At 35.7% G+C, this 12,368-nt stretch overlaps 1 protein-coding gene across 1 annotated transcript in view; it reads right to left on the bottom strand.

Annotated features, from left to right (window-relative positions):
* LOC136413910 (uncharacterized) overlaps positions 1-11,082 on the bottom strand; it is a 47,744-nt gene extending 36,662 nt beyond the window's left edge. The window contains exon 1 of the mRNA XM_066397672.1: positions 10,777-11,082. Coding sequence (XP_066253769.1) covers positions 10,777-10,831 — 55 coding nt within the window. The 5' untranslated portion in view covers positions 10,832-11,082. The remainder of the gene's footprint in view (positions 1-10,776) is intronic.
* Positions 11,083-12,368: the final 1,286 nt, after the last annotated feature.

The raw sequence follows: 12,368 nt of genomic DNA, 5'->3' as shown, positions 1-12,368 counted from the left end.
AACATTAGAACTACCAAGATATAAATGAAAACTAGGGGTTATAGTTTCCACCCATATCTCATCATAACATGGAAAAACAGAAGAAAGAAATTCGAAAATTTATTTTTCGAATTTCGAAATAACTGAAAACCCAAAAATAGTTTTATATATTATTTTGAACCGTAAAACTTCTCCCTTGAATGCGCAACTTCTTATCCCTTTTAACCAAGTTGAGGTCTGTTACCGTCTTCGCAATTTCCATGCTTTACATTTTCATATTGCATAAACTACAGAACCACTACGTAGGATCGTGGCTGCAGAACATGCAGAAAAGTAAATTTGTTTTAGTATCCTACCAATTTCCTTCTTAGGATGGTTAGGAAACGTTACACACTCTATGCACGCAGACTGCCTTACAATGATTCAACAGTACTTCCGCAGTTACAATTCCAGAACGTACCGATACGTGGCGCAAAAAATAAGAAAGTTCAATCCAACTTTTTCTTTTACTTCATTGGGAATCTAAATTCCTTTCCACACAATGCTGACCTGACTCACTCTTTCTGTTCCCCTAAGATTTATTCGTTCCAAAAAGTCAATGAGGGGAAGCGGATTCCGCATAGACTAGTAAACAAGACTTTAAAATATTGCTTTGTAGTTTTTACGTAATTTATTGGCAAATAAGTCTACGCTGTCTTTTAGGGTTTTTCTTGTCTCAGGCCAGAGTGAAACATGCCTTCCGAACCAGCCAGTTTATTGCAGAAATGATGATAGATGATATTGTTGATAGTGCTCATTTTGTTTTGTTTCCCGAAGGAAGGTTTCCTGCAATGAACTCGTCCAAAGTTGGGGACGAGGACTGTATCCTGATTGTCAGCAATCTGATTACACGCCGGATTATCTCATGCACAACAAGCCTCGACAAATGTCAATATTCTACACAAAGTTCCAGAGTCATATAATTAATTCTACGTTAATACTTAAATACAGAGGGTTGCCTATTAGAAACTGTCAAGACCAAACCATTAAAAGTGCAGATATTTATAATTAACGATCACGAAATTAATTTGTAGCGTTAATTTGAAAACTTGAAAGCTCCGTTTTTTTCACACATTTGAGCTGTTCCTGTTTTAAATTCTCTTGGCGCTTTAAGCTCCACTTAAATTATACGTTTGGGAATATTTAGTAGTCGGTTTCAGTGGTGGTTAATAGTTTATGTTAAACTTTGTTGAGGTTCTATGTAAATAGAAAAGCGTTTCCGGATTTTAAAGCCTACATAACACAGAAAAATGAAAAATATTCGTCTCGGGAACTCATGAAGTGAATAATAATTGTGAAAATCTTCAGCGACCAACTAATATTACGTTTTCATATGATAACAGGAAATTGCACTTCAGTTTCAAAATAAAGTTGCTTCAACCTAAATTTTATCAGTGTTCGACTGATCCTATTTTATGGTCTTTATCCCACAGACTATTAAAACTTTGAGTCCGATCTAATTGAAATTCCTTATCGTGGACCCCACCGAGAACGCCGTAGAGGAGGAAGCTTCAACTTCAACCAGACAAAGATTATTTGTGGCTTTCTACTGGAGATTTACGACTGCATAAGATAATGGTTATTTAATCAATAAGTGTATTAGGGGGAGTGGTTAATAATCGAAACGGTTTAATTCGGTCGAGATTACCAACTGCCCATTGATACACGAATTACTTACAATATTTTTTCGGGGACTACAGGTATTGGTTATAGTTCAGGAAGAAAATTTAATTTTGGATTGTAGGTAAATAGAATAATTTGGAATTTCAATATGAAAAAAAGATATGAGCCCGCCGTTCGTGAAAGTATTGGTGGAGGGATGCAAGTTATAGTAGTATGTAAGAGTATACAAGAATTTAAAAAATGTGGCGACTTCGGGATATCTCCTAAAATGCTAAATATGTCTTATGTGGCATAAATTATTCCAATTTTCACCTGTGTCTTCTTGTATCAATGTATTGAAGTTTGAGATATGATACGCTTAACATTTTCAAAAGTTGTAAATTCCAAATGGTTTAGCGAAATGGCTTTTAAATTCCCAACACTTATAGATGTACTTTGTACGTGCAGGCCTTATTTTCTTTTAAAGAGACATGGGAATTCTGACAGATGGTCCTCGTATAATGTGAAAGATATTTGCCAAACTTTTTAAGGTCACATTCTGTTTTTTCGTGATTCGTGATACCAAGATGTTGATTAGACGTGGCCTAATTCTTGATACGTCTAGTTAGCAATGGACTGAATGCTTGCGAAGGACCACCCTGAGTTCGCGGTCTCAGAGACACCGTGTTCGTGCGAATGAAGAAAACAAAAACCCCTTTTAACGGTAACTAATGTTTATTGTTCACCAACAATTTCGAGTAATTTAGCAAAGGAGTAACAACTTTTCGTGACAAGTTAGCTAGTATACTAATTAACCGTGTATAGGAACCGTGAGTAAAGTAATCGCGTACGAGTAACGTGCAAAGTACGGAGTTAAGAGTCGACGGAGACACACAAGAAGATAGCGATTTTTCCTCTTGCAAAATCTTAAATACTAAAGTTAATGGTAAGCGTACATAGGCGTACCAGAAACCAGGAGGTCATCATCGGCACTTCTTCTAGATCTGTTCTTGTAACTTGCCTAACTTTAACAATATAATTGGGTTTTATTGGAGGGCGGTTAGGACCAGAATCGAGAACGTGTCTAAATTCTAGTACGCACAAAAGGTCGGCGAGAGTTTTATTACATAGCTAGTCTAAGATCAAACGAAATGAGGACCAACATCTGGTCATACGGGCAAAGTGGCAAGAAAAACTTGTAATGTTCATTGGCGTAGCACACGGGTTCCTTACATACTAGTCACAGATTTAATACTAGGCTTATGAAGAATACAACTTATCGAACTAATAGCTTAAATTAATTATCGAATATTCTGTCCTCTACACAAGCCCTAACACATTCGAGTCCTTAAAGGTTGTAATATGTTCTAGGCGGTGACGCTTGGGGCATAGCCATTTTGCTTTTTGCCCGACGATCGAGTGTTCCAGCTCTTATTTTTATTATTTGTGTACTTTGATCACAAAATAGTATTTCTGTCTTGTGGATAAACAATTCGAGTTTCCAGAATTTAGCGTCTAGCGGTGCTACGACGAAGTCGGTGCTTATAGAAGGGGAATCGATAGATTCTAAAGAGTGATATGTGTACAAAGTTGTTTCCTAATCATTCAATAACTGAAGCAGTTTTAAAGTAGAATCTTAATAAAGGCTGAAACATCATGAATCTCAGTAATGTAACGTATATGAGTAGATGAATATGTGACTCTACACTTTATTGAATCCTAGTACCTCTTCTACTTTAGTAAATTTTATTTAGGGCTAGGGGTGGGTCAACCCTAAAACTATTAAAAAAAAAACAATCATCAGATTCTAAATCGAAAGCAGAACGTGTTCGATTTTGAAACGAAAACAGGTGATTTACCCACTGTGTCAGGGAACTGGATTAATTTATTCGGCTTTCCAGTTTCTAGCGGTTATCTTTCGGCATACTATCACAAGAAGCGGGCACCCGACTAAAAGCCGAGCGGACATGCCCAGTCTACATGCCACCACAAAGTAGAAAGTTGCCGCCACGGGGCCGCATCACGGTAGTTTCGGCAAGCCATGACCTAACCGCGCGTGGCTCAGATGGAATCTGTTTGCTGGGGAGTTATATTCGGAGGAAAATTTCATAAACCAAATGCTACGTATTTTTGACACCTTTGTACAATTTTTCACTCGTTAGCATATGACAAAAATTTAATCGCCAAAAAACTTCGTGGCAGAAACTTTATCGCCACAGTATAGAACAGGCGGTAAACGAAATTCTCAAATTTACATTGATTGTTCTTGTAGTGTGGAAACTAATAATAATATACCATCCAGATATCCAACACCAAACGTTTCCTAAAGAACAAATTTGTTTGAGACGGTTTTGCTAAAGCAATATGTCAGCAGTTTTGTTAAAGTTAATGCTAATTTTAAAAAGGAATTATGTACAGCATTCCACTATATCCAGAGAAATTAGAGAAGAATCGAAATTTTGGCTCTATATTAATTCTTTTTAATATGGCCGTTTATTTATTTTATTGAATTCATGATTCTTAACTAACGAAAGACCATAGAATAAAACCAAGACTGTGAGTTTGAAGTTTATAAAAAATTAAAATGGAAAAGTGGTTTTCACCTATCTCTTCCCATAATTTAGGAAAAATAACTGAAAAACCCAAAACAATTTTCAAGATCTATTAGCACCGTGAAACTATACAACTTCTCTCTCATTTAACCAAATATATATCTATTATCGTTTACGAGATCCTCATGCTGGACGTCTTCATCTTGTAGCCACTGTACACGAAGACATCACTATCTAAAAAATACCCTTTTCGTAACTAAAATTGACGCACAAATAATCCCACTTAAAAGGCATACTGAATAAAACCACAACCGAAAATCTGCTAGACTAATAAAAAAACATCGAAACTAACAAGAATGCCTCCAGAAGATATTTTTCACCCTGTAGACTTGTTCCCTTGATCAAGTCGACGGGATTACTGTAACTCCATTTGGGCGGCACGTGACGGACCCGTGAGGCCTATACGTGGCAAAGGCAGTTTTGAGCCTCCTTCCTTTTTCAATCAGTCTCCCGGCAATAGAGTTAGAGAGTGTAACATCTGAATGAAATGCGTTCAATTTTGGGCAATCCATAGAGTCTTGGTGAAAGGGGTTCACGTTTTTCATTACCTTATTGGTTGGCCTTTCTAGTTGTCGTTTTTCTTATCCACTGACAAAACAATCTATAAACTAGAAGTACCATTGAGACTCAACATCAGCGTTGCAGGAAGGCCAATCTAGGAAACTTCAAGCATACTTCACAGAATTGCTACAGTCAAGTATATAAAGTGCGTTAGGATGTCCAACATGAAGATCTCCCAAACGATAACAGATCCAGACTTGGTTAAATAGGAGTTGGGCATCCAAAGGAATTCTTTCACAATATGAAGATCACACTTTTTGGTTGGAACGGATATAGCAGGTAAGAGTTCAATAGCCCAAAAAACAGTGAAAATCATCGACAAGAAATAGAAGAAGACTGAGGAGGAAAACGGGATTGGACTTGTCTGCCGTACATATATGGAATGCAAAAAAAATCATCTCTTTTCAGTTAACAGGGCAAAAAGTCAGAGATTGGATCGGTAGGGTACTGAAAAAGCATAACGTCAACACTGTTTTTATACTTTCTCGAACAATCCGTCAGAGCGTAAAATCAGCCAACAACAAACAAAGTCTTTTGTCCGCACCAGGAATTTACAGAGTGTCGTCATGCAATTCGATTCTAAATATATCGGTTCCATAAATTAATAATCGAAAGCAATAAAATAAATATTTTATTACTTCCTATTATTTTTTTATATTGAACTTCAATTTTAATTAAATTTAAAAATATTTACTGAATTTAACTAAACAAATTGCCCCATCAACTGATTTTGCTAGTTGAGCTTTTTAGCACATTTATTGAAATTATCAAAATTTACCGCATAACCTGAACTAATCGGCGACTTAAAACATACATTTTATGTAACGTATTCTTTCGAAAAAAGATGCTCCGGATCAAAGATCAAAGGTTGCAAATACATCCACTCTTTTTTTCTTCCATGTTCCTAGTTTTCCTGAAGGGCAATAAATATAATCTCATAGACAATAAATGACCTTCTCGAGTAAGATCTAACTTAAAAAAAAACAACAATTCATTAATAAAAGCAATGCTCCCTCGTCTTCTAGTCTCCCGATGTCATTAACTAGAAAACGGCTCGACGAGAACTCGAAAGCAAAACGAGAAATAGCGTGCGACAAATAAAAAATGGATTAAGGATGGCGGAAGCTGAGAGAAATATAGCTGTTTTCAATTTCAGTCTTTTTCTGATATTTGGGATAACAACGCTGAATTACCAGGCGTGGCGAGAGATCGATGATGGTGGAGGGCGTTAAAGTTATTATACCTTATTAATCTCAAGAAAAGACCAAAAGAGAGGAAAAGTTTTATTTCAGATTTGACCCCAATTCTGCTTCTTTTTTGTTAATAATACGGGGGTTAATACGGGGGCAAAACATCCCCCAACTAAGATATGTCTATGAGGGAACATATTAAACAATCTATTATGAAATATACTGGTATCTATGATACTTATACAGTTTATAAGCCCCGCGCACAAGAATGTGAGGAACCTTTGTACCTTTAATATAAATTTAACTAGCTTTGGGACAGGGATTAAGAACTTGGCAAACTACCTTCCGCTGAATATATATGTAAATTTTAAACTTTAATTATGCGTATTAATCTGCTACTTTACTGTAAATTGATAGGGAAAATAAGCAATTTACAGCGGATTTTGTATATTATATTATCAAGTGAAAGTTGTGAAGGACTGTATAAAAAAGAGTTTACGTAAGCTATACAATGGGATTATCTTATTTTTATACATCAAAAAGCTGAAATCGAAAAGAACGCAAAGAGGGGAACATTTAATTGCCCTAATCTCTTTAGGTAAAAATAAAAAAGGCATCTCTACCTTAACTGGATTGAGAGCTATAGGGAAAGTTAAAATACATTTCTTTTGTGTTTTAAACATATGAATTTAAATCTTTTGCCCTTATTCAGAGTGAATAAAACTTTTTTGTGGAAGCGAAATCCAATTATAATTTGACCCAGATCGGATTTTCCTTACTTTTCTTTTTACCACATTTCTTTGGAGGCTCGGAAGAAATGACATATTCTTCTGGAATTATCTCTTCAGGAAATAGACTGTGTTCGAGTTATAAGACGGTTTATCCATTTTGAATTAAATTTTAATTCGAAAAACCGAGAGGTGAAGTGGGAATTTTTCAACTTCATAAATCATCAATGACCGCCCATAAAAAAGTTATAATCTGCTTTGGAGGAGACAGACTTTCCATTAAAATTTCTTTATGAAAAGTAATTTCTTTTCCAAAATTGCGTCAAGCAGTTTGTGGTTAAAATGTTTGGTAACAAATGTCCATCATACATTTCAAGATTAAGAGTACTTTCAGCTGTAAGCAAATTAATGAGTCAAATTCGTTAAAGTAGTTTTTGCCTATTGTTAAATGGCCCAACTTCCGACTGAACTTTCCACCTACTATATCAGACCTTTTGCCTCCGGAAACATTTTTTACTCATTCGCCGCCTTGTTACAACCCTTGTTTCCGTTTTTGCGCGAAATTAAAGCCGGGCCGTAGTATTTAATGGTGGTAAGAAACAAGCAGTTAACACGTCATAATAATCTGGCGTTATTTTTGATGTTAAAGGTTTTTCTAATGGATATTGTTCAGGTTTTGTATTAAAACAGGGAAACATTTAGAAGGTACGCTGACGATAAAAATCAAAGCTCTTGGAGACTCATTTAACTCAATGATTATGTAATAATCTTGGTGAACTGCGATATCTAACCGAATATTCATTTTGGTCTCATTTACATCACAATCCTAGTAAATATGTCTCAAAATAAATACTACGTATTGCTTTAGAAATTATGTTTTTGCCTGATTAATTCAAATTTCGTTGTTTTTGTTTTTCTGGATACCGCACTATATCCAAGATAACGGTATCTAGTATCGGGATCTAGTAAATACCAATAGATACACAACTCGGTTACGTAGGAGACAAGCTGTGTATGCAGTTTAATGAAGCAAAAGCAACCTAAATCTCTGGAATCATCAACATTTTTTTGATCCAAATTTTGTTAGCAAGTTATACAGGGATGTCAAAATAGAAACGAAAATCTTGTACGTATGTTTTCGTACTTGCTGAAATTCTTGCCTTTGATATTCTCATAAGAACTAAATGGTCAAATACTGAATTCTTTAAATTTTGTATCGTCAAAGAGAAGATCGGTCTCATACCTTTTAATGATTTCCTCTGTAGGTAAATCCAATTTTTTAAATTTCTAAGTGTCCCAAACACATTAACCCATATTTAAACACCATACCCAAAAAGTTAATTTAGTTAATTGAGTTCACATAGTATTAACATAACGCTTATGCCACTTGTCCCTTTTTTCATTTCAGATTCACTTAATTAATTCAAGCCACATTGTGAATACCATATACCTCGCATGAAATTTTGTCAGTTTCGTGTATAAGCGTTAATTAGTTGGCTGTCCAAAGTTTTGTTCACGAACAATCCGTTGGGAAAGATAAATAAATCGGTTTTCATGATAGGTGAAATGTTATACAATACTTTCATTAATAATTTATTTGGTTGCAGAACTAGTATTTTTTGAACAGCTCAACACTTTTTTCACCCAGTTAAAGACCGGTTCTTCAAAATCCAATTAGGAAGTAACAGCTGACAGTGAACAATGAACTCTTTTTGAAACTGAAGCTAAAGATGTACCAACAACTGACTTAAGGACAGCTGTCTGTAGTGGCTCTACAATTAACAGAGACATCTTGACTGATGGTTCTTCTTGACTGTTTCTTTGATGTTTTTTATTTATATTTTAAGAGAAGATTCCAAAAAGCAATAGAACGACTTGTAGCAGTGAATGAACTGTTACAGACAAGTGTTATATTATAAGCATTCATACTATTACGTAACAGTGTTACGGAACAGTATGTAGCTGACTCACATTTATGCACTAGAAGTTCCATGAAAGTGAAAGACTTGTCATTGAAATCATTAAGAAAACGTTCTTCTGAGCATTTAGTAAAGGATGGATATTATTCTCAGTTTGTTTCAACTGAGAATAGTGTGCAATTTCATCACGCCAACAGTCATCACTTACTTGTCAGGCATTATTGCCGTACGTAATAAAAAAATTAACAATCTGTCTGAAATGTATAGAACATTTGGAGGGGTTGAAAAAAATAAACAAATTTGAAGAAGATACATGCATTTTGTTTAGAACTTTTTCCAATATTTCGACTTAATTCATTTATTAGTGTAAGTTAGTAGTGTCAAACGAACATTTACTAAGTTAACTCAATATTAAGAAGAACAAAGGCGAACCTGATATTAAAATTTTAACACGTGAAATCCTATGTTGTTCATTAAAAAAATTCGCTATACATAAAAGCATTAATCCGCCATAATATCATCTTCAGGAAAATATACGTGGAGAAAGAAGATTCCTATAAATCGATGGCAAGTGTTGTTTTTGAGAAAATTTTACTTGAAAAGGAAGGTAGCTATAGAAATAACATTCAGCAAAGTTCATTTGAAGTATGCTAACATAAATGGATTACAGCAATGTATACAAATTTCCGTGACTAGGGATAAAAAAGTTACTGCTGGAAGAAATCGACTTTTCGAATGTACAATTTTTGATAGTATGACACACATGTATTTATCAATATTTACAATTATTTACTAAATACTACATTGCTCTTCGTAATGTGCAGTATCCAAACAAAGAACTGAAAATTAACACAAATAGCTTAATATTAGCTAATCATTTCCGTACAACAACACCATTGCACTGCTATAAAGATTAATTGAAATTTATGTTAACCCTCATAGAATTCACTTTTCACACCAGTATTTTTCTTCTTTTTTTTCACGTTTTTTTATTATTAGGTTTTAAAAGAAACTAATGGTGTTTTGTAGTTTAGACCAAATTCTAAAAATTTAAGTCTCTAAACTTTTAAGTGGTTCAAATGCAACTTTGAACAACAGGGAAACCTACCGACAACAATAGTCATCCATGGCCAGTCTTGCATTGTTCATTTCATTTTGCGTGCAGCGAAGATCAGTTTATTAACTTACTTACTATTTTATATAATTTATTTTTCAGTCTGGCCATAGTTAAAATGCTATTACAATAGCATGTTCTCCGCAAATTAATGGAGCTTCTTATTAAACTTGAACGAAATGGAAACATTCAATATTAGCGAAACCCATTCTATAATGTTTTCCATAATATTCGCCATAATTTGCATGATACTTCAGAAAAAAAACATAACAGAGATACTCGTATCCATAGTGTTCTGGCAAGAGACAATCTGTTAGTGGTAGCCAGCGCCTTGGAATTACGCTCATTTGTCGAAGCTGGAACGTTATACATTATGTTGCCGGATCCAGAGATAATTGACTGGAATGACTGCGGGCCAAATTAGAGCAACTTCATAAAAGGATGCGTAGATAAGAAGGACAAATTATGTTTGGTGAAGTTACTTTTTTTGATTAATGTCCAAGCGGTGTTCTAGGGCTTTGCGTGCTAGGGTGGGATGATACAAGAAAGCCAAGTAAGTTGCAATGATTTCAGTGAGTGTAGGTATTTAATGGGAGAAGTTGCGGACGCCAAATGAGACATGTGGGAAAAACAAAAAGAATGACGTTTAATGAATCACAAAAGTGACAAGATATGCTCATTGAGGGATTTAAGCAGAAGATACGATCCGCTCTTATTTTCTGACAAATAAGTTACTTTGTCATTGTAAAAAACCTATTAAATTCCAGATGCAGTATTGTTTCTAAAAAGTCTGGCTCGAACTCATGGAAAGTATCTCGTCTACGAAGATCAAAAAACTTACAACTTTAATCTAATTACTAAAATTTTGCCTCCATTAATATTAAACCTTCTTTAACAAAGCTTTAACACCTAAAGTTGGAGTTTACATGAACCTGTTATAGAAGAAAACTCCATACAAGTAATAAACTCTCTCCTATCCCCCAAACCGAAGTGCCCTCAACTTCTTAATCCACTTGTCAACAACAGACGTACCTTTGAGGAGAAGAACAATAACAAGAAAAACGACGGTCCTTGCCTCGACGATCATTTTCGTCGGTGTGAGACGTTTATAGCCACAAACACTTCATTTTATCACCCGATAAACGACGGCGGCGATGGCGGCAGAAAGTTTTAAACAAGTTGGCGGCATCAAAATCGGCCCGGGACGTCGACGTCGTCGTTCATGGAGGGCATCGGGGTGCGTCGAGGCGCCGACAGCGACTGAGTGCGAAATAAATGCAGCGAGTTTCGCGACGCGCAGCCAGGTTTTGCCAAAGAATTTTGCACAAACGATTCCGGGAGCTATGATTGTCCACTTTGTGACTTTAACTATCATGTTAACTGCATCCGTGTTTTGTGCCACCTCGCCAATTGCAAAACCGCCAATTTCAAATATTATGATATTTAACCTTAGAGGATGGAAAATCATTTTTATTGAAATGCACGCTGAACTGAATTACCAAGAGCAGTTGAATAAACAATAAAACACGAACCACCGCAACCACAAAATGGGAGTCTGGTTCAGGGCGTCTTCAAGCACCTTACGACTTTATGGAAACTTCCACTGTAATATACAGGCCCAGTTTTATAAACATGCGTTAATCTTGCACCGTGTTAACTTAAGATACGCGAGCGTTGAAACAGTTTTATAACTTCGAGTAAAGGGAAGCCCTGAATCTCCGTTCTTGGCAGCTTAATGCTCGGATCAGAATGAACGCGGGGCCAGGGGGGAATATACACACGACCGAACCATTTTGTGTTTGTTCTAAGAGTTCGGTATTTTTAACCCTTAAAGGAGATCTCTTCATCGGTAGGATAGCGCGCAAATGTCACACCCCTATATAAAACTGGGCCAAAGTAACTTAAGTCAATCTGAGACCCCACGATCGATTTCTAGCTGGGTGCCACTCGTTCCATTTATGTGGGCAACAGATATTCCACAGCTTAATCCTGGTGAACTACAGAAGAGGACCTGTTTTTTCCATGCAGGAATGTTTTCAACAAACCTTTAAATAGGATCTAACTACAGTTTCCCTATGTAAGGATATTAGAGTTCAACCTAAATTACTGGCGAATTGCTTTGCAACACTCGATTTTTTACCCAGGCTTAACAAATCATAAAAGTTTAAGAGGATTTTTCCGAGCCAAACGAATTCGGGTAGATCTATTCCGGGGCTAATTACAAAGGTGTTTACACGGTAATGTGTTGGGATAAAATGATCCTGGGTGTTTTTTGGATGTCAAATATTGTTCTTTGCCGCGCGTAAATGTTCGGTTTATTAGTCTAACAAGCCAGATAATTCTTTTAGCAGTTCTTAACAGAAAAACGTGAGTATGTTTTTACACCTTCTGGCAGGTTTCGAAATATTTTAATTTGCGACGACCTTGCGGGGATTCATTTTTTTACAAATGATATGCAGCCAACAGCTACTTGGTACAATCCGGGCATAATCCATCACTGATAAAAAAAAATTCCAACCATGCTCGACTCTGACGCCTAATTTGCGACCGAACCAAAATATGCTTGAAACCATTATCTAAAAATAATCTAGTTTTTAAACTTTTTCATACGTTCTTGAAGAAAA

Source organism: Euwallacea similis, chromosome 16 (assembly GCF_039881205.1).
Source record: "Euwallacea similis isolate ESF13 chromosome 16, ESF131.1, whole genome shotgun sequence".
NCBI classification, from domain to species: Eukaryota; Metazoa; Arthropoda; class Insecta; order Coleoptera; family Curculionidae; genus Euwallacea; species Euwallacea similis.
The sequence above is the reverse complement of the archived record's forward strand: the minus strand, read 5'-3'. Positions and strand labels throughout refer to the sequence as shown.